The sequence below is a fragment of the Rhineura floridana genome, chromosome 8 (genome assembly GCF_030035675.1).
Source record: "Rhineura floridana isolate rRhiFlo1 chromosome 8, rRhiFlo1.hap2, whole genome shotgun sequence".
Taxonomy (NCBI): Eukaryota; Metazoa; Chordata; class Lepidosauria; order Squamata; family Rhineuridae; genus Rhineura; species Rhineura floridana.
In genome coordinates this window covers 110,053,066-110,077,136 of record NC_084487.1, presented here as the reverse complement: position 1 = coordinate 110,077,136, position 24,071 = coordinate 110,053,066, and the positions used below count along the sequence as shown (strand labels likewise).

Sequence of the window (24,071 nt, the reverse complement as noted above, 5' to 3'; positions counted from 1 at the left end):
GTCCACTTGTCTGTGTCCTCCCCTCTGAAGTATTCTGCCAGGATTGAGTCCACATTTGTTTCTGCCAACTGAAAAAGGAGAGAGGCTTCCTTCTGGAGGTGGGGGGAGTGCATGTCTCCCTGATGGTTCAAATGAGCTTTGGCTGACAAGTCTCTTCTGACAAGCAATGCCCCCAACTGCCTCAACTCCGCAAGGTGTCTCAGGGCCAAATGAATTGCACAAAGATTGGCGTTTGATAGAGAGTGCGAATTTCTGCAATGACCATTTGCCTTGTACCATCTGGCCATCACATATGGCTCCCCAGCCCATTAGGCTGGTGTCTGATGCGATCAGAGTTCGCGGGGGATCCTGGAACGGCACTCCCTTTAGCAGATTGGGTTCGTGTGCCCACCATAGCAGGGACTGACAGACCGTTGATGACAATGCCACTCTTTGGTGCTGCTTGGATGCTGTCTCGCTTTGGAAAAGCAGTAGTGCCCACTGGAGGGGACGAGTGATGATGTGCCCACGGAGTAATGTGGAAGGTTGAGACATCAACCCCAGAACAGCTGCTAGTTGCATGAGGTCTGCTGAAGGGCAAGACAGAAGATGTGCTACTGCTGTGTGTATTTTGTTTAGTCTGTCCTGTGCCAACCTTATGATTTCCTGCTGCGAGTCTGTAGTGGCCCCCAGATGTACTATGCAGCGGGATAGATATAGCTGGCTCTTGGCTTGGTAGATTAAGAACCCATGGTTTTTCAGACAGGCCAAGGTGACGTGCAGATCTTCCCAAACCTTGTGTAGCGATGGGGACCGAATCAAGAAGTCATCCAGGTAGGGGAAGACATGGACTCCCTGTGTCCTGAGGTGTGCCACCAGGGCAACCACAATCTTTGTGAATACCCTGGGAGCAGACAACAGGCTGAAGGGTATAGCTCTGCACTGGAAGTGGTCTTCCCCCACTGCGAACCTGAAGTAGCACCTGTGTGGTGGAAAAATAGGGACATGAAGGTAATCATGTTTATTTAAGTAATTTATTTATTTAAGTAATTTATACCCTGCCTTATGGCCAAAAGGCCCTCAAGGCGGCTTACAAAAGAAAACGAACATAACAATACATCAATAGAACATAATATGTCAATAAAATAATACAATTCTCAAAATTAAATAACAATAAAACAATAAAAAACAATTAAATAACGTCAATAAAATAATACAATTCTCAAAATTAAATAACAATTCTCAAAATTAGATAACAAATAACATTATTAAAAGCAAATTATTGAGCAAGTGTTACTTTAAATACTTGTATATACATGTCCACAAGCCAAGAACAACGCTGGCAACTGTTTTCTTCATTATCAGTCAAATTACTCGTCATTTCCACAGTTCAGTATTCAACCTCCAAATCTCATTCACTATACTACTTTTACATCCTATACCACCATTCTGAATAGCCAACAAACCTGACAATGAGTCTGAAAACACAACCACCTGATCAGGTCTCACATCCTGAACCCATTCCAAAGCCAACAAAATTGAAACCCAGTCTGACAACCAACAAGCCCTTCAGGTCGATCAAGGTGCAGAAGTCTCCCCTTCTCAAGGCCTCCATGACTGATAGCAAAGTGTCCATGTGGAACTTGCGGTATTTTATGTACAGGTTCTTCAGGTCGTGTACCATCCTTAATGAGCCATCTTTTTTCGCAACAGTAAAGAAGAGCGAGTAGTTTCCTGAAAATCTCTCCCCTGTTGGGACGCATTCTATTGCTGCAATTTGTAGTAAATGAGAAATCACGCTTAGGATCCTTTCGCTTCTGTCTGGAGATGCCGAGATGGGGGATGGGATGAATCTCATTGGAGGGGTGTGTGTGAATTCCAACTGCAAGCCATACCGGAGTGCGTGCAGTACCCATTGGTCTGATGATGTGTCCCTCCACCGATGAGCAAATCATTGGAGGTTGCCTCCCACCGGCAGGGTGTTGGCATCAGAATTGATGTTTATTCCCTCGCCACTGGGATCTGAACCCCGATCTGTTGGGGAAGTGCTATTAGCCTTTAGTCTTGATGTGTTGTCTATTCCAGAAGGGACAGCTGGAACAGGCGTCCTTTGCCCTTTTCAATGTCCTGCAGCCTCGAAAGGACTGTGATGGTAGATATGTGTGTAATGATCTTGCCTTCTACATAAGTCTCTGAATGAGATTAGATCAGCCTCCCAATGGCGCAACCACAAGGTCCTTTGAGAGAAAACACCAGCTGCTAGCAGCCTTGCTGAAAACTGCATGGCATCCATAGATGCATCTGCCATGAAGGTCACCAGCCGAGAAATTTTTAGTAGAGACTTGTGGGTTCGGGCTGGATCCTACTGTGGACCGTCCAGCAGATCTTCCAACCAGAGAAGGGAAGCTCTTGCAAACAGAGGAGGCTGATGCTGCCCGGATGGATAGCGCACTAGCCTCATGGATCCTCCTGAGGCCCTGATCCATTTTGCATTCTGTCTCATCCTTGAGGTGGGCGCCCACATCCTTTGGGTTCAGGGATGGATTCAGCAAATTCTCTAAGGGAGCATCTACCAGCGGGACTTTCAGCTGGTCCATGATGTGTTGTTCCAGCGTATAGTATTTGTTAGTGGTTAGAACTGCCTTCTTGCATTGCAATGGGATGTCAAACTCGGACTTGATCACTTTGGGTAGTAATGACAGAAGTTTTAGCGCCCTTGACTTAGGTTCAGGTCTGGACACACCGCTCAAACTCTAGATGCTGTGGGGCTGCAGGATCTTTTGGGGGATTTAGACTGAGGGCTTCCATCGCCTTGCACAGGAGGGGAAGAAAGTAAGCTTCCTAGAATATCCTGTTGGTTGAAATCTCTTCAGATTCTGAGTCAAGGACGATTAGCTCATTTTCTAGGTCGACAGTTGTATCCTCTGGAGGGTGAGAGTGTCTACCCTGGGCAGTGTCTAAGAGTCCAGTGATGTGACATTTGGGGTGGCCACATGTTCAAAGACAAGCGGACTATGGAAGGACCCTGCACCACTTGTGCCCTTGATGGTGCCTAGGTGGATGCTGATGCCACTGTGTCCTCTGGGAGATACTGCGTGGGAGCGGAAGAGGCAAATAGGTCTCTGGCTAGATCCATCAAAAGAGAATCCCTCAGTTGGTCCTTTAATTGTTGCAGCATGTGAGCTGACAGTTGCAACTGAAGAGGCTGAATGTGAGAATAGGACTGGTGCACCCCCCCCCCGCAGCTGGTGAGCATATGGAGAAGAGGGGGGAGGTTGGGACATTTCCCTCCCCCTGGCCTATTGCATAGCTTGGTGAGATGCAGGTGCCTCAAGAGAGGATCTTGCAGAGAAAATAGAATCTAAGGAAGGGTGAGGCTAAGCACGTTCTTCCTCAGATAAGGATTCTTGGTCTCTCTTCGTTCTGCAGGTGGTGCTGTGAGAGTCCTTTCCTGTAGCTCCCTTCTGGTTATCAGGGCCTTGCCAGTGATGACTGACTCACCCATTGTCTTTAGGTGCCACACCTTCTGGAGCCGCCCTGCCCACCAAAATATATGCCTCAGCCACCTCCTGCCTGCTGGTAGAGGGGCAGGCTATCGCTGCCTCCACCTCAACATCCATGGTAAATGAAGGCCCTGAGGCCTGCTTTGATAATAGCACTGGCTCTGCGTGGAGGAGGGAGTGGTTTTAGCCTCTTCGTGGGATTCTCTGATCTACGTGTTGCTTCCCCCATTGGGAACAACCATGCTGCAGGGCTTACAGTGGCGGCAGAAGGCACTCCCCGTGAAGCTAGAGAATCTCCGCAGTAGCCCTCCGTGGACGGGGGTGAGAAGGTGCAGGCGGTGGCAGTCGATCCTCCTGATCAGCGCGCTGTAGGCGATGCTGCTGCTTGTAATGGGTGAAGCTGTTGAGGCTTGCTAAGGCGCTTGCTGCTGAGGCCCCAATAAAGGGTGGCGCAAGCTGCAAGGCTAGCAGGGAGGGGTGCTTGCTAGCTAGCGAGCAGCAGTAGATGTGCCAGTCCTGGGGGGAGGTGCCCTCTTCATGGGCAGCTTCATGCCGCGGTGAGGTCTCTGGGAGCGGGGGGGGCGAATTATTATTTTTTAAACACAAGGGAAACAGTAAGAAGGAACGCAAACAGTAAGAAGGGAAAGCAGAACACTTAAGGAAATAACACAGACAGAAATGTTACAGGCCTGAACCAACAAAGCAGAGAGAGAGAGATCAACTGTTCTTGGTGAAGGCAGAAAGAGCACTGGGGCAAGGACCTACGCGGAGCAGGAAATCCCTGCAAAATTCAACAGCATTCTTTCTACCTTCAACCTCTAGGTGGAGCTAGCTACCCACCTGAGATAATTTTTTCCATGCACAGAAGCAATCAGGAACATGTTACTGTTGTTTTCAATAATATATCATGCAAGTATCAGTCAATCCTGAAAAGATCCATGAATTACCACTGAGTAACTTTGGTTTAAGATACCAGGAAATTGTCTCTGTATCCAGAAGCAGAAGAGGAGATGGAGGGCGTCCTCAAGCTCCTTGCTCATTCGCATGCCAACAAACAAGTTAGTTGGAGCAGCACATTGTATTTGAACAGGATGATGAACATATGCTTCCACAGCAGCTCCATCACTGTATATCTGTATGCATCCTAACACATCTGTCGCCCCAGCTAACTCACGGAAACAAGACCTGACACATTCATAAAGAGAAACAGAAGCATCTCTTACCTGCCGAGAGATGGAGCTGTTTGGAGTATCTGGCACTGTAGAAATAAGGTTGGCAGTGCTCTTTTTGTGAACACTATTCATACCAGGCATTTTAGTGATTTTACAGGCTTTGCTACTAGAACTAGAGTTTTTACGTTTCTTCCCTTCTGATTTGTCAAAACAAAGGGGGAGAGAGGACACTGCATTGTGTGCTGCTAGGGAGTGGTCCCCTGAATGGTGAACAAGGGAAGGTATAGACAAACTAGAGGTGTCAATACTGCTTACTACAATGCTCATATGTTTCACTGAGTCTGTTGAGCTACTTGATAATGAAGTCCGTCCTGAGGGCTCCGATTTGGCACTGAGTGGGGTTGTTCCGTTGTTTGCATTGTGCACAGACATACTGTTATAGGAAGATGTGGCCTGATAAGAGTTCAAAGGTGAACTGGGGTTCAAGACACAGTTCTTTTTGTGAGATCCTGAAAATGAAGATGAGGAAGAGGAAGTCTGCAAAGATAACGAAGAGGAAGAAGATGGTGGTCTTTTCTTTTTGTTACTAGAAGAATCATCACTGCGGCATGACAGATCTCTGACTTTTGAGGATTTGCTGGTTTTTGTTTTGGATGGCTTGTGGGATGGGGAAGGAATGACTGCTGGCACTGGTGACATGGCCGATGGAGTCTTAAACGTAGAATCTATGATGCTCAGGCTAGCAGCCACATGAGGGAAAGCCGTGGTGTGTGAAATAATAGAATTTGTATCTGCTGTACTCACAAAAGTTGCATTTGATAACATAGCTGAAGTCATTATGTAGGAAGAAGGTATTCTTGAACTAACTGGCGTTGAAGGAATATACACTGCACTAGGATTGCTGAACGGCTGCAAAACTGATGCTGGAAAGGGGGTGGTGATATGAGCTGCTGGAGAGGGCATAGGGCTATCAACTGCAGGAGGGATTTTCCTGAAATGTGAAAAAGAAATCAGAAACTTTCTATCATACATGTAATTCTTGGCAAAATTTGGCAGAAGACTGAGCAATAAAACAAAAACATGAAATATGAATTCTAGAATTATTTTCATTTCCCAGGTCACATTCACAACATTTAAAAAGTTTTAGATTTATTTTTGGATTCTTAACAACTGTAATAATAGGGTCTGATCACAATTGTGTCTTATATGTTTTGTGATTTTATTATTATGATGTATGTATTTTATCCTATTCTGTTTACCGCCCTGAGAGCTACTTGCTATGGGCGGTATATAAATGCAACAAAATAAATAAAATAAATAAATTAACACTGAAACCTGGATATAGGGTGCGTGCCACTTGATCACATATGCCACACACATGGCACAACCCTCTTGTGAAAATTCTTTCCATCCTCTTCTACCTACCATTTAAGATGAAATCAGGAAAACTCCTAAACTTACTTTGATCAACTGACTTTAAGCAGGATTTTCAAAAAGAAGTGAGTTGTGCTGGTAATACTCAAATCTTAGTGAGGCTGATCCAGTCAAGTTCAGGAGCAGCTTCCCTACATGTATGAGTCCCATAGGACTGAATAGAGTCCTGTTTTCCCCATTTCCCTGCCAATGTGAGTACACATGCAGACCATATAAGGAGATAAAAGGTCTGCTCGTTCCTCCCCTACCCACATTCAACCCTCCCTCCCTCTGCAATGCAAGTTACTTGAGCTCAGACAACCTACAGTAATCCAAATACTTTTAAATACCTCAGGTATGTCATATACATTACCTATCAGTATTGAAATGAAAAAAAGAAAACAGAATACTATATCAATCCTACTAGTCCCAACTAGTGTGGATATTGTACATTCAACAATTAGAATGCCATTAATACATTATTATTAAAAAACAAGTGGGCCATGTTTAATCAGGAAAATGAAGTGTGTGACCAAGGTCAGGATTGCATACAGGAGATTACAAATGGCAATCAGAACCCCAGTCTTCAGAACAACACATAATTTGTTTTTAATTCCCCAACCTCCATTGGCAATGTCACAGAAAAAGAGGAAGGTGCATGAGATCTGCTAGCAGCTTTCAGTCTTATGATCATGATGTGAGAGGAGGCAGGTATGAGAGGAGTGCATTGGATCTGAGGGGAAACAACTTGATTATTTCCTCTTCTCTTAGCCCTTAGAACATACAAGGATACAGCCACTCTCGTGGCTGTATATGCTCATCATAAGAGACTCCCTGATCCATCTAATCCAGCATCCATTAGTGGTTAGACAGATGCTTCTGGGAAGCCAACAAGCAGCTCATGAAGGGGATAGTTTTCTCCCATTGGTGATCCCCAGCACCTGACATTCCAAAGTATACAACATCAAAACACGGAGATTCCATTTAGCCATCAAGACAAACAACCAATGATAGCCTTATCCTTTATGAATTTGTCTAAACCCATTTAAAGCCATCAAAGATTATTCAACACCAGCTTGGCACCAACATGCTGTTTTTGTTTGCCACCCTGGGCTCTTTCTGGCAGGAAGGGCGGGATATAAATTTAATAAACAAACACACACACATACATACTGTATTCAAGTCATATATGCTATCTATTATACTCCTGATATTTTTGCATAGAACTCAGTGACATTAGTATTTTCCACTATGATAAGCATTTAAATGTTAGAAATGTAGAACACCCAGACAGCACAAAATGTTTACTTACTTCCACATCTGTGAATTTAAATGTTTTTCTACCATGGAATTTAGTGCTAGTCGAAAACGATCCCATCTTCTGTCAAATACATAGTACCCTCTTCCCATCAAATGACTTCCAAATGAACAGAACTGGAAAGGATAAAAGGAAAAAAAACAAGATACAGTAATCATATAAAGGTCAAGTTATTTTGTCCATACAAGTCAAAGAATGCTAATCAAAAATTGATTGATTGTAGGAATTTTAAAATGCTAAAAAAAGTGATTATACTGTTATCCATTTGAGCTAAGTGAAAATAATTTCATTAGTAAATACTTTTGGCCAAGAATTGGATTTCATTTTGAGGTGATTTAATAATCTATTACTGCTTTCTTTATTTGTGCTCCCTATTTGTACCTTACCTCCCTAAGTTTGTTTTGCCGTAAAAATTATTCCAGTCTCTGGACTGCTTGCATGCATACCCTAGTAGGATTCAGTAAACTCAAAACACAATGTGGGTTGGAAAAGTCACAAATTATATTAAAGACATTTGCAAATACTACAAGGCCTTAAAGGCTAAGTGGATTTTTAGGGGATTTCTTTAGCATTATAGTAGCTATTATGTTACTTTCATTCCTATGTTATTTACCTTGTAAGAAACTACCTACAACTTGGCATACTGACACCATTAATATTATTAAAGTGTTATAGATGAATCTATAGTCTAAAGGAGTAAGGAAAACTACCAGTTCCTATATGGAGCATTCTAAAGTGAAGATATCTGTTCTTACTAAAAACTATTTTGGTTTTGGAGTGCAAGACACTTTACAATGCCACTTTATTCTAACAATTCTGTAACTTAGGTTGAGAGATCACAATTTTCTAAGGCAACCCACTGAGAGCCCAGCTCTTGAAATTTCATTTTTGTGAATGGAAAAATACATACACAACACTGTCAATTGTAAAAATCACAAAACACATGTAACTGGCTGAATTTCCCTGTAACATGGAAGTGGCAGCCTGATATTTTCTTGATTCTCATTTCTGTGTTTATTGCCATGTGTTTATCTTGCCTTTTAAATCTGCACACTGTTTGTACTAGAATTTTAATAAGTCAAGCATGAATCAGATCACATTATCGTGGCTGAATACATGCTGGTCATTGACCATAACAATAACGATGATTATTATTATTGTTGTTATTGTTATTATCCTGGCTGAACATGAACAGAGTTCTTTCTACATGCAAGACTTAGGCTGCAGTCTTATGTATGCTTACTTGCAAGTAAAACTCAACAGAACTTACTTCCCAAATAGACCTGTATAGAATTACATTGTTATAATCTTTGTACCAAATCATCTGAACTGACCCCCTACCCCAGGGCATTTTTAACCTCAGAAAACTAGCTTTGGGGTATTGATACATTTTGTGCTGATCAAACACACAAGTCAATTCTGCACACACACAAAAAAACCAACGCCACTCATTTTCAAAAGGGAGACATGCACTTCTAATGGACTGGTGCATATTAAAATACTCTACCTAATCAGTGTCTTAACACTGCATAGTGTTTTTTTATCAACAATCTATTTTAAATGAAAGCCACCAGTTGTCATTTAATTGCTTCATTTAATTTCTGTCAAAATTATCAGCTCAGGAGTTTAAAGATGCTGAGGATGTCTAATACTATATAAGCAGTAAACAAATGTCTTTCAATTTGGCATCCTATGGCTGCATTCTCTACAATAAAACGTAGAAACAACAAGGAGAGAGAAAAACAACAAACCAAAATCAGGCTGGTGTGTGCTTAAGTCAGGCCAACAAGAGCTGGTGGCTAATGCAACACCTGAGTGGACTCTCCATTAGATGAGACAAGGAATTCCACACACAAGAACAGTGACACAAGTAATATTCATGAAACTTGAAGAGCTTCAAGGTAGACTACAGTGACTCAAGACTGCGAAAATAAAATATTTTATTTTTCAGTATCAGTGAGCTGCCTTCTTCCTGAAATGTCTGTTCCTACTTTAACATTATTAAGGATAACAGCCATTATATTGATATCTGTGTGTTCACAGCTCATGGGCTGTAAATATCATTCAACACTGATCTGTTCCTCAGCAACAGTGAAGTTGTGTAGGCAAGTGAGTCCCACTTACATTGGCATACCTACCCACACAAAGCTTGAGCCATTTGGGAGACTTGAGATCAGAGATGGAAAACTGAGGCCCTCCGATGTTGTTGGGATTCCAGCTCCTATCAGCCCCAGCCAGCATGGTCAATGGCCAGGGATCATGGGAGATGTACACCAACATCATCTGGGAAGTACACAGATTCCCCAACCCACCTTAGATTATGAACTGCAACGTAAATGAGGCCCATGGCATAGAAGAATGGGAGGACAAGGGAAAATGGAGCTTATTGCCAGGCAGGATGAGGAGAGAGCGCTACTTCTGGAAAAGCAAAGGTCACTTAGCCTGGGGAGCGGTTTCATTTTCCAGCTGTCTTGCTTTGTGTCTCTGTTGTTTGGTAATGGCTGGGATGGAGTGCTAAAACAAACCAAGGATAAACCAGGATCCTTGTTTTGAGTGTAATGACAAACCACGGTAATAAGCCACAATTCATAAGCCAAACAACCATGGGTTCAAATTGTGGCTTGTTGTCAAAAATAAACCGTGGTTAGGTGCACAGGAAAAGTTAAAGTGTTTAAACAAACCACACTTAGATTAAGCAAAGGCCTAAAAAATGTCTTAGCATTACATGTAAACACAGCCACAGTATGTTAATATAATGCGTCTTTATATAATGCTTATGCTTTTGGCAAGAAGCTCATCCTTTCATAAACGTATACAGCCAGTCACAAATGTCAGCAATAAACAGAATTACTGGAGAACAAGAGACATACCCCAAGAGGTCGGGGATGGTGTCCAGAATAGTGGCAGTCTAACTTCTCAGATTCTTCACATCCATCCACTTCGCCCTCATCGCTAGATAATCTACTAGGCAGATCTCCTCCCATGGAAGGCAGAGGCAGTTCCTGAGCATACCCGCCGTGGTTTGAAGAACTGGTGCTATTTATGCTGTTCGTAGACGGGGGTCTAGGAAGGTAAAATAATCAATATGGTGTTCAAACTCCACAACTATTTTCCCAGCTAAAAAAAAAGATGACTTACAATGTGATCCTAAATATACTTACTCAGGACTAAATGTTACCAAGATCAATAAAACTTACTCCATTATAAGTGTGTTTAGGATAGAAATCCCTCTGAACTCTTAGGGACTGACTTCTGAATAAATATGTATAGGATTGAGCTGTGTGTGTTGCAAGAAGCTACGTATAAAAAACTCATTTACAAACATCCATCTTTATGTGGTTCAGACAAACATTTAATGCATTACCCTAAGGTTTGGATCAGAAAATAAAGATTTCTTACAGAAACTGAGGAAATATAAAATGCTGCTACATTCAATGCCCCCACTATTCAACAAAGCAAGCTTATGGCTTATGACGTATAGTAGATTTACTGTTACATTTCTGTCAGAAACTTAGAAGGGCTTGAAGTCTGCAAGGCCTTTGTCAGGCACCAAATTGTGGAATTCAAATTGCATGATCATTTCTGCATCACTCTTACTTTTTCATTAAAAAGATTCAACTTTCAAAACCTTATTGCAGAGAGCAGTTTCAAAACAAGGTTCTGGTTTCTACTAGAGCAGCCTTTCCCAACCAGTGTGCCTCTGATGCTGTTGGACCACAACTACCATCAGCCTCAGCCAGCATTGCCAATGGCCAGGAAAGATGGGAACTGTGGTCCAACAACATCTGGAGGCACACTGGTTGGGAAAGGCTGTACTAGAGCCTGGGGATCCTAGTATTCAAAGAGTTAATTCCCTGCATTCAAGCTACCTCCAAAATATACCTACCTCCATAATTAGTATACCCCATCCCACTGTTGCATCATTTTCCTCCCAGCCCTGTTCTGGCATCAAACCAAGTAATTCCTATTCCTCAAATCCTAAATTTTGCAGTGCATATGAAGTATATACAAATAAATGTTTTCCACAATTTATCCATGCCAAAGAATTTGAGCTTACTTGCAACACAATTTGTCCTTTTTCCCAGTGCCTCTTGTGGAAAGTGGCACAGTTCAGAAGTCTCTTCTGTTCCACAATGTTCTTCAGCAAAGCATGTGGAATAGTGTAGAAAAACAAATATCTAGGAATCTAAACCTTCACTGTTTTACAATCGTTCTAGAAGAAACAATCTCCTAGCCCTTACAGGAGTTTCAGTATCCATTCCATTTGGATAACTGTCTCCCCCTTCACCATTTCTTTTATTTTATGTTCCTATTTTTCCCCACACACATCTATGTGGAATAACCCACTCAAGTCATCACTGAAGGAATTGAGAGCGCTCACAGAATACTAGAATCCTGTGTCAGGCAGGCCACTTACCTAGGAAATACTGAATTGGGCAGTCTTGATTTTGCAAGTGATGTCCCTTTAGGTTCTTGTCCAGAGTTCACTGACGCTCCCAACAGAGTGTCTTGTACTGGTCCAGATTGGGTCTGATGAGTTTCCCTTAAACATTGTGGATGCTCCTTGTCTTTTGCTACCTCTTTTTCCCGGGATCGAGCTTTGTGTTCAGCTAAGAGAATATCAAACTGTTTTTTACGGCCTGGAACCGCTCGCCGGTGATTAAGTGAATGAGTCTAAAAAATAGAGTGGTTAAAAAAAAATGGATGTGAATATAAATCAGTTATGGAATTTCTAATATATTAATCTAGGACTCTGCTCTTCAACCCTGTAGTCCAAAAACATCTGGGGACCCAAAGCTGAAGAACACTTATCTAGAAGATAGCTAGAAATATTTGATTATTCTTAAAACAGAAAACAGTTCTTCCATTCAGGTTAGTTCCCCTGTCCTAGGCCACATAGAGTTTAATGAAACATTGTTTTGGTGGTAAGTACACTTTCATGGAAATTCTCTATAAACATATTCCATTAGTAGTATATCCAGAGCATGATCATTGTGCTCTTTAATTCACAATTAGAGTGGGTTGGTAAATCTACAATAATTGGTGGGAGGGCAGATATTTGCTTTGCTTGCATGCTTCAGCAAATATTTATTTTAGATATTTAACATCAGCTACAATTGCAATTTTGATTATGACATCCAGATGCCATATGAGATATTCTTTAAAATAAATGTTTCATCATCATCATCTTCATCTGAACTACAAGTAGCATCAATTCCATGAAGTTACTATGTAGATTAATTGCAAACCAGCAGTGGAAATAGCGTTCTTTGTTCCTTCTACATAAATATTTATTGGTTTTTCACTTGCAAGTTGCAAGATTTTTCTTCTCTCTCTTTTTTAATTAGTAGAACAATGCAGGTATCTTTGTCTTTACAAAAGGTAATCTACCCTACGACAAGGATTCTCAACTTCGGTGGAGGGGGTCAATCATTGGCAAAAAGTAAGATCTCAGTCTTCTTTACACTGTCTTTTCTAGAAAATGAAGCTTCAGTGCTGAAGTCACTCAGATGTGACTTCACGTATTTTAAAAGGGAAAGCAAATATTCTGCCGCCGCCGCCACCACCCCTTTGTAGTACTATGATAAGGTATGGCATTAAAAGGACTATATTTCACTAAAGAAATATGTTTAGTTTAGGCTCATATCTGACAGTCAGCTCAGGTATGTCTGTGCTTCAACCATCTAGCTGAAGCCACCAAATTGGATACACGTCGCACTGGACAGTACCCCATACACCAAGGATGGGAAATCTATGGCCTTCCAAATATTGCTGGACTCCAACCCACATCAGTCTCACCCAGCATGGCCAACAAATTTGGATTATGGGAACTGTAGTCCTGTGACCACATCAAAGCCAGTTTCATATCAGTGATAGAATGGCAAGGTGACACTTGAGAGGCAAGATAGAGTTTTCAACCACTGACATATTCCAGGCCACATAAAGTTCGTAAGGGCCCTGGAGACATGGGTTTGGGAGCCTCTACAACATGACAACCTCCTTTCTTCTCTCCCCCATAATGAGAGAGGCAGAGGAATGCGGCCTCCACTTAAAGGAGGTTTTGCTTGGCTCCTCTTGCTATCCCTTTGCACTCCAATGCCTACACATCCCCCATTAATGACTCCCAAGTCATCAACACTTCAGTAACACTTTATCCAGCCAACATCTGTGGGTTCAAAACGTATAGTGCTTAACTCCAATGCATTAACTATAAAAAAGAAAAAAGTCCAATTCAAAATTCAGTCCAGCTATAAAGTCACTGTATGGTCTTAGAAAAGTCACATTCTCTCTTAGCTTCAGCCCACCTATCTGTAAATGGGGATTATTCTATTATTGTTCTCATTTATTCATTAACCCTCAGAAACAAACTCCAAGTGAAGAAGGAAACCACTATTAGAAATGCTGCAACAAGGGTATGGAGTGATATCCATTACTGTGCAAGCAGGCCTACGCTCATGCAATGGATTTGCCCTTGCTCACTGCCCTCTGCACACCCCCAAAACTGTGGGGGTCCCCAACCCCCCAGAGCGGATTTTGAGGGTACATGGGGGCCTGTGTGGGGAAGGAGAAGAAGGTGGGCTCTTGTGTTAGCGGAAGTCCATTCCTCTGGTGGGGGGAAGGCACAGTTGGATATCACCCATAATGCATGGAGGGAGTGCAGCAAGCTTCCAGACTGTCTCCTACTTCCAAAAATAAATTTAACATGCAGCTCTTGAACCAAGAGTATATCATAATAATCCAGTAAAATGACATTGAAAAATAACTGATAATGTCTGAAGCAGTACTTACAGGATTACTGAGCACTTAGCATTATATAAATATCAAGTATTCTTTTTATAGAGCTCTCTGGCTAGTACTGAAGGACACCCAAGTCTATTTGTTATTTAGTAAATGCTACTACTATCCTATTTGCATTATTTGACAGTAGTTGGGAGCTATATATTAATTTTGCTGTACAGAATATTGCAATTAACGGAACAGCAGATATCGGTATCCTCAAATTGGGTGTAGATGGACTAGACACTTGTGCAAGTATGCTGCAGAGCTAATCTGGTTCTTTCCATCTTGTTATGTTTTTACTACATGCTTAACCACAAAGCCTGAATTCTCCTTTAGATTTAATATGGGGCTACTCTTGGCTATTTAAAAATACAGAAGAATCAGAATGGCCTTTAATATGCATTAGTAAAAATTTCAAGTATGCCAAAGCATTATATATTTCAACTAGAAAGAAAGCTACCTTGCAGGTGAGTGATCTTGCGCAGGGTTTCTTTGTCTCAGGATCCAATACTCCACAGTGTTTATTTGGGTCAAACTCTCTTTCTGTTTAAAATGAATTTTTTTTTTAAAAAATGAGATTTTTTTTACGTTAGAAGTTACATGAATGAAACTGAAGATACTCAAGACTACAGATCAAAATAAATATCTAAACATACTGTACTTCAGCAGAAAATGAATTCACACATACACGGCATGCTCCCACAGAAACGTAACAGGATTCCTATCTATTATTAAAAAAGATAATTTCTCTGTTCTACACTACTTCTTGAACTAATAAAAGCTGGAAAAAGACTGCACTTAATTTACTGTTTGTAATTGGCTGCACCAGCATCACCTACCCCATACCAGCACAGCATTAATGTACCAAAGAGAACAGCTGATACAGACCTGCTTTGTGTAAGAACGGATGGATTTATTGGCACTTTGCTAAGCTCAACATGAAATGTAATGAAAGGCTTGCAGGGAGATACATCTATGGGGGTTATATAATAAATGTGACTGAGCACTGGCTTCTGAGGTCCTGAATAAAAGAGATTAAGTACAGGCTTCTTCCTATGGGTCTGGGTGTGCAGAAGAACTCTCATATCTATTAGAAGGCATTTCTTTTTCTTCCCTGCATCTCCTGTGGCTTAGACAAAACAGCTGCTGTCCCAATCGCTCTAACAGAAAGGTTATAGGTAACTTGTATTCATAGAATCAAAGCAATGGGCAATTATTATGTTTTGGTTACATTTATATTGTGTGGGTTAGACCAGGGTGGACAGTGTGAAGCCCACATTCTACAATCTGGCCTGCTAAGGGTTTCCCACCAGCTCTCACACACTTCCATCCAGGCAAAAGGCTTTACAGTAGGGAAAGCATTGCTGTACTACGGCTCCCATCATAATTGGCCATGCTGGCTATGGCTGATGTCAAACGACATATGTAAGGCCACAGGTTTCCCACCCCTGGTCTAAGGATTAGACACAAACCTGCACACTCAAAGACATCATTACGTATGGAAAAGGGTTTCATGAATAAAAAACAGTGACTAAATCTTGCCAATAAAACCTACAAAGCACAGTTCTGAATTTAAGCACAGTTCTTCAGATATGCCATTCAAAAGCAGAACAAACAGGCCCTTTCTCAATCTGCAAAGGTCAGAGAAATCTGGATCTCTGATCAGAGCATGAATGGCAAAATTAATGGCATCAGATGTTTGTTTATTCAACAATAAAATCTGTCATATTATTACATAGCAGTGCCAGGAATGTGACTCTCAGGATGGATTCGGATGGCCATTTTCTATCAATTTCTTGCCATGTGTGACAGATTGCACATTGAAGAGCTAGCACTGGTTCTTGTGGATGGTTGCAAACTCTCCTTGATATGGCATAGTTATGCATTAATTACTAATAATGTTTTCTTATGTTGATTTCTTTCAATTTCTCTCCTGAAGCATTGCTGGAGCGGTGGTAGTGGTGTCGTCAAGAGAAAAGCATAAACCATAGTTTGCCAATTTGGATGCACTAACTGCAACCTATGGTTTGCCCAAAACTGAAGTGAGAGAACTGGAATGCATGAAGGGCAAAAGGAACATGCAAGCCCAAGGCTTGCTCACGCAATGTCAGACTATAGTCACCAGGTCGTTGAATTATGTTACTTTACCTACTATGGTAAACATCTGTTTCCCCCTTTCTTTCTGACATTGTTTAAAATAGTCCCCTACCTTTAAAATAGGTTCCAGGCTATGGTCTGAAGGCACATGAGGCCACCACCTTTCTGAAGCTAAGCAGGTCTGGGTCTGGTCAGTGCCTGGATGGGAGACCGCCTGGGAACCACATGCATGCCACCTTGGGTTCCATGGTGAAAGAAAGGTGGGGCATAAATGTAACAAATAAATAAATATTGTTCTTTCCTTAATCTTGTCTCAGTTACACATATCCAGCTCCTTCAGCCTTTCCTTATATTACTTGCCTGTCGGGACCTTATGTCACCCTCATCACAGAATCCTCTGAATCTTTCCTCTTTGCTGACAATGTTCTTGCATTGCAGCATCTAGTGTGAAACACCATACTCCAATTGAGGACCAGCCAATGCTGAGAAAGAGGATACTATTCATTTATTCGATAGATCATATCACTCTTCTCTTAATATAAGAATATTAGCTTCTCTTTGTTGTTCCATCACAACCTTTAAGATCAACCAATACTGCCTCTTGACCATCATCCCTGGGCAGAGGATGTTATAAACAGTAAGTGAGAGCACATAGAGAGGTGTTCTTAGCTGAGTGTTCCACAACTGTAGACCTCCTCCTATACACCTGCTGAAATCTGAGAATATAAGATACTCCTGTTTCAGCTGACCTACAATTATATTTTAGGAAAAGTGTATCCCGCTGGTCTTCAGCTAACAGATCAGGACCCATAACTAGGTCAGACTGAGAGAAGGTGGCTAACTACTAAGCACATGCATGGTTAAAATATTAAGAAGTGGGTTTCATAATGAATGTTGTAGCCAAAAATGGATCCCAGACTGAAGACTACCGTGTAACTCATATTAAGGTTAGTAACACTTATATAAGGAGGACAGGAAATTTTTATTAGATTAAAGCCACTGGGGAAAGCTAATATCTTAAAACGTCTATAACTATGCTAATATGAATTATTTTGTAAATTAAAACACTCTCCATCAGACCAATTACTGTTTAATATTCATAAGATATTGTTATGTGCCTTCAAGTCGATTACGACTTGTGACGACCATATGAATCAGTGACCTCCAATAGCATCTGTCATGAGCCACCCTTTCTAAATAATTAGTAATGTTTAAATACAATCTTTCAGTGCCATTTTATTGTACAGCCCTACTAAAAATCATTTATTGAGAAAATAGCTTTCTGAAAAGGAAGCTTTTAACTTATTTCATAAATAAGTATCATAGAGCTGAATGACAACAACCCATATTATGCAGTCAAGCCAATACACCTGTTCACTGCTCTTGAACTAAATCACTAAAACAAGATGATGAAATCTCTACATATGTGCAGTAATTTTAATTGTCTGTTAAAAAGACAGTGTTTCTATTTCTACATTTCCTATTTATCTGATCTCTCATCAGGTTGTATTACACATTTGGAAAGGAGAGTCACTAATGGACTTTTCTGCCAAGCACAGCCTAGTTTGCAAATCAGCATATCTGAAAAGATCAGTTATTCCTTTTAAAAAACAAATTTCCTGCTTCTCAACAATGCTGCAAATAGATTAATATCTTTTACACAAGTTTTGTTGTAGAGAACTCAATTCCTTTTCTGTGCAGGAAAAACTACGTTAAATGTATTTTATCTTACACTGTCTGGAACAAATCTAGATGTTCAATGTTTAAATTGCTAGCGCTTTGGAACCACCAGTTTGTCTTGTCCAATTCCACGCAGACATTGAAACAAGAAACTGCAGTTGCAGCTTTGGACTAGCCAGCACAGCACTGAAGTAACATATGAATATCCAGAACAGCACATAGCTCTGATGCACTGGGAACAAAGCTGCTGGATAACTGGGGGTGGGGGTAGCTTAAGTTTCCTTCTAATAAGAACTAGTATTTTAGTGCACACAAACTCTAAGCGGTATCCCCAAGATTCCAGTTTTTCTCCTGTTAGGGAAGCAATAATTAATGCTTTATTCTGATACTGTGTATGTTTCTCCCCCAACATGTAAGCAAAGTGGCTTGTTTAGCCCTGTTTTCTCTTCTTGAATATGTTTCTTAATGCTTTACCCACCATATATTTTTCTTGATTCTATGTAGACTTTGCTCACTTGCTTAACTCTAGACTTAAATTATTGTAATATTCTATTTTCTGGTCTCCCTATTTCTGATCTCTGTTCTTGCTCCTTTATTCACCTGAATAGCTCTAAATATTCTTCCTTCTCCATTCAATACAGTGTCTTTACTTTCTTTTATGTATATAAAACAAACTTCTTAATTCTTTCAAGTGCCTTCATACCTTTGGCCCTCGGCACCTTTCTTCTTTCTCCATCTTCCATCATGTTCTCCATTCTTCCACTACCAACCCTTCTTCTTAAATCTGTCCCTCACATGCCACTTTTCTCTGGATGTCCTTACCACTAAACATTCTTCTCCTCTCCCATCACACACCCTATATTTGAAACACAAGAATCTGCCCAGACCATTGGTCCATCTAGCTCACTACTGTTAACATGGAAAGATAGCACCTCTCCGGGATTTCAGGCAGAAACCTTGCCCGGCCGTACCTAGAGATGCCCAGGGACTAATTCTGGGGCCTTTTCCCACTACTGAGCTACGGCCCTTCCTCTTTTGGCTGAAACTTTTTATTCTTTCCTTTTTAAAAAATAGCCTGTTAATCATCTCTTTTCCTAAGCATCCCATGGTCACTTCTCTTTTTCCATTCTCCACTGTTTCACCTCCTCCTGATCTATCCATATCTTTCCAATCTACTAAGGCTATAATCCTACAGGCAAAGGCTATCTTTTGTTTTAAAATGTACATTATCCAGATTTTAAGGCTTTGAAAATAAGGAAAACAACATCTTTAAAAAGCTGTATTATTTCTTGTATCAGTGGTTCCCAAACTTCTTTTTCCCATGGACCACGTGAAAACTGGTGAAGGTCTTGGTGGACTACTTAATTGTTTGGGGTTGTTTTGCCTGTTGTAACAATTGTAATGCACTGTGCTAGATGCTGTATGATTTTTAATTGTATTTTTATAGCTTCATTTATTTTTCATACATTGTATTTTATTATATTACAATTTGAATTCCATATATTCAAAGTGTGATACAATAAAATCCAATATGAGAAATAAAGGAAGCACTAGAAATACAACAAATCAATATGAATATTTCATGCAACGGATGTGCAATCTCGCATCTTCAACAACAAATCCACATACACACCACAGACCACCTGAGCTCATAGACTACTGATGGACCAACAACAACAGTTTGGGAATCCCTGTTGTATACAATTTTAGTCTCGTGTACAGGGCCGGCTCCAGGAATGCATCAGCTTGCCCTGGGCCCCGGCGTGTGTGTGCGCACGCACGTGGGCCCCCACCTACCTGTCTGCTGTCTTTTACCATTGCCCTTAACGAAGATGGCGGCTGCGGTTTCCCTAAGGGGATGACACCTCCGCCGCCATCTTTGTTGATGGCACACGTGTGTGCTATGCGTGCACATCTCTGCCATCAACTAAGATGGCGGCAGGGGCTTCAGTACCTTAGGGAAACTGCGGCCACCATCTTCGTTAAGGCACCATTTAGATATAATCCATTTTAAGTACTGGTAAATGAGAGAGCAGCCAACAGCTTAATTTATGGGAGAATCCTGTTTGATTTTGCAGGATTTTTGCTTAGTTCTCCTACTTTATATTACCTTTTTGCCAAAGTAATAAATAATGCCAGAACGCCAATCTCAAGTCTGAAGCAAGTTGAATCTGTATTTTATTGACTAAATACTTTATGCATCGATAGATTTAACATGGGGAGGGGAGAGAATCATTTTCTTAACAGCTCTGGCATATGATAAACTGCTTGCTTACCAGCAACAAACACTGCTGATGAAGAACAATGGGATCTCATTAAGTCATGCTGCAGTGCTACTTACCTGAAACTCTCTTGTAAGACTTGTTACTGTTTTTAGTGCCATTTTGGTGTTTCTTGTCTATTGATGGAGCTATTACACCTTTGCCGTTCAAAATCTTTTCTGGTGATGGTGGCACTGATTTAGATGTCAAAGCAGATTTAATTGTAGCAGATATGGTAGATGAAGAGGCTGAGGTGGTGGTGATGGTGGTAGCGGTTGTAGAGTTCATTTTAACATTGGCACCTTCTGCCTTCACTAGGTTAGGAATTTTCTCTAGACTGACTACAGGAACAGGAACACTGCAACACCAAAGAAAAAGTCTTCAAGATGCATTTTCTGCACCATGCTACATAGAGTCAACTTTCTTCCATGTTTAGTGTCATGTTACAGTCACTAACTCTGGAATTAACCCAAACCTGGCACATTTAGTAACACAGTTTATTAAAAATGTGAATATACTATTTCCTTAATGCCAGTTTTGCAAACAAAAATATAAGAAGTTGTGGGAATCAAGAAAATTGATCTAAAAGAATTATGCAGACTGGTTTGAGAAATCTGTTTTCTTCTTGATCATTTATTATAACTAGTCTTGAAATATTATAAATTTAATGTGCTTTTCTTTCTTTAAAAAGGTTACTGGTCTAGATGCTGCAGGCCTCTATCACAGGGAGTAAGAGTAGTCAGAATAATATTAACATCTTCAAACATTTTGTCCAAATTAAAGCGCTTTACAGACAGAAGAAAAGTTTTAAAGATCTTGACAGTGTCCTTTTAAATTATATCTTAGCATTTATTAGAACTGCCAGACCCTGAAGTACATGGCTCAAAATCCCTTGACTCTAAAAACAGAAGCAAACATTTACCTCCAAACCTCAATTTATTATATTCATTACCCACATAATGAATTATTTTTTTCTACACAAGTGAACACCCATCTAAAAATATTGTCTAGTTTGCACCTTCCCAAATGCTAACAAATGGCAGTTTCTTGTCCAACAGCTTTTCAGCCTTCTGTGCACATTTTTGAGAGGATTATTTTCTCTAATATTTTTATTTTATTTTATTATGAAATTTATGTCCCACCCTTCCTCCCAGAAGGAGCCAAGTTATACTGGCAATCTCATGATATAGGCTATTTGCATTTTGTGTGTTGCAACACAGAGACTTTTAATCAGAGACACACATACTTCAATTCTACACTAATGTGGTATGGGGCACAGAATTCAGCATCTCAGAATTGTAAGTTCCATGCATGCAGAGACCTTTACTCTGTAGAGCACTATATACACTGATAATATGATATAAATAGATGCAGTACTTTGTTAATTAAAAAGTTTCAAGACATTGTAGTGGCAAAGACAGATTTTAAAGTAGGAGGGAAATGAGAGGTGAAAACTCAGACAATCACATGAATGTGTGAGTGAAAAGGGCTCAATAGGATTTCCAGTTGTCAAGGCTCAACATACTTCCCTGCATAGCACTTTTCCCTGCACATGATTGGCAGAAATACGCAAAGTAAGCAAAAATAATAATTGCATTCAGCTTTAAGTTATTTTCGGTTCATTACATTCTTAGTGTTTTATTTATTACCATACTTTATTTCACTCTCAGATCTTAGTCAAACTCTGAAAGAATTGTCACACACACACACACACACAAAAAGACAGAGTTTGTCATTCTCTTTATGTACATTCTAAAATTGTTAATACAGGAGAGACAGAAGAAGAGGAAACTGCTGGTTTTCTGAGGTCATGATTCGAGGCCATTTTTTGGGTGCCTCCACCTTTACTGGTTAGGCAGTTCACTGTATGGGACAGGGCTGCCAGAGACTGTATTGGTGTCTAGCCTATGGAAAAGCACAAATAGAGGCATGGGCTTTCTGCCTAATCTGGGTTTACTTCAGTGCCAAATTAGAACTATACTATTTCAAAAACTTTAACTGAGGTAGCTAGAAGGCCGATCTCCTGCTTTATATTTATTTTGCCCGTTTTACTTACTATTATTAATAATAAGTATTTAATGTGTTTTATTTGGAGTTGTATTTTAAATATACTTACATTAGCTGCCTTGTGGACTGCACAATGAAAATGGCAAATGTAAGTATTCTTTTCTTTTTTTGCAAATATAAATATTTCCAAATGAAACAGATACAAACATTTTAAAACCCAAGGTACAGTTTAACCAATGTAGGTTTTACATTCACATAAGAGATGTGGAAAATGTGTCATGTGTGAAAATAGCCTGGATCATGTATCATTAGGGCACTGAGAAGATCCTCATTTGCCAAAAATATTTCAACATCAAAATTCTGGCCAGTATTATCTTTTGTAAAATTCTGCATTAAAGATTTAAGCTTGTTTTAAAATCCACAGTAAGAACTAATCCTTCTGTTTGCCTAGATTCCTTATACTCAAGGAACACACTGTATGTCCAAATTGAGTGCTGTAAGAATTTGCTGATAGTTTGAAAAGGCATTTTAGTTTATATATTATAAATTCAAAAAGTTACACATTCATCACCTAACCAATTCCAATTTTATTGATTCTTGCTTTCAGTACTTCAAATGTATGCAGGTAAATTTAGGCTCCCTTATTTTAAGCAAGAGATAGAGACATGGTCACAGACAAAATTATAATATGAAGCACCTTGTCTTTCTTGTCTCATACATCAACACACTCTCCTTTGCCTTTATTCACATTATCTTTTTCCATGTCACATTGTGCTATTCATGGAAGATTTTTAGGTGCAATATCAGTCATGTGTTTACCACTATTTCTCTACAGTTGGGAATCATGGCTGCTGCTCCTTCAATCACATGATGACAGAATATTCATCACGTTCCAGTTTGTTCAGAATTTTAAAGGAGCCCAACATAAATAACTTATCAGACATGCTTTCAGGCTGTTAATACATAACAGGGCGCCTGATCGAGTATCAAAATAGCTAAACCAGTTCCAATTATGTTTTACCATCCGTTGCTGAGCAGTGTAGTTTAATTACACCAGAGTTACTTGCAACACTAACTTGCATCGGCAAGGTATCTCTCTACATTATACATACTAGTATGTCCTTCATGGGTAAGAGAAACTTTTAGGAGGCTTTGCATGAGTAAAGTGATGTGACTATATTTTGAAACTGTATGACATGCAAAAAGAGGTGGCATAGCCACAACTTAATCCATAAAACATCTCCCCTCCCTTAAAAAAATCTAAACTAAAAACTCAGTCCAATAAATTCAGTCAATGAGAACAAGAAGCCAGACATTACTAATTTCCTAGTAAGCTTGCAGTTGAGATATGCAATTGGCTGATACTTTGCCAAACTAAAAAGGTACCCCAACCAACCAGCACTTTCTGAGGCTAACTTCGGCTAATTTCTTCAGTTGATATCTCACCATAACCTAAACTTGAAACAAGTGCAGCATCTGAGTATAGGCTGCACAGAGATTGGAAAAATTAAGCTGGATCAGCCTCTCTCTAGAAACAGGATCATTTTCTTTGTTTCAGAACTGACTTGAGTCGGTGGACCCTATCTTTTCCCTTTCAATGAAAACTTTGGAAGGGATGGTGCCTCTGCTACTGAATTTGCACTCTTGACTTTATAATAAACCAAGACCAACAAGCAGCAGACTTTCCCACAGATATTCATAGTAACTACTGGGGCTAACCATCACTTCATCAGCTTTTTACCTTTGCCAGGTTGCATGCAATGAGGCTCCAGCAGTTTTGATTCAATTCCTCCTATCCCTTCCCCACAAAATCACTTCTTCAAAAAGAGAGTTAGAATTCCTCATTCATTTTCAATATAGC

At 40.3% G+C, this 24,071-nt stretch overlaps 1 protein-coding gene across 10 annotated transcripts in view; it reads right to left on the bottom strand.

Annotated features, from left to right (window-relative positions):
- ATXN7L1 (ataxin 7 like 1) overlaps window positions 1-24,071 on the bottom strand; it is a 112,596-nt gene that overhangs the window by 14,519 nt on the left and 74,006 nt on the right. For all 10 annotated transcript variants that reach the window (XM_061640402.1, XM_061640403.1, XM_061640397.1 and 7 more), the window contains 6 exons: window positions 20,284-20,561; window positions 14,626-14,708; window positions 11,803-12,059; window positions 10,256-10,448; window positions 7,380-7,501; window positions 4,706-5,645 (listed from right to left, as the gene is read on the bottom strand). In XM_061640402.1, the coding sequence (XP_061496386.1) occupies window positions 4,706-5,645; window positions 7,380-7,501; window positions 10,256-10,448; window positions 11,803-12,059; window positions 14,626-14,708; window positions 20,284-20,561 (1,873 nt within the window). The remainder of the gene's footprint in view (window positions 1-4,705; window positions 5,646-7,379; window positions 7,502-10,255; window positions 10,449-11,802; window positions 12,060-14,625; window positions 14,709-20,283; window positions 20,562-24,071) is intronic.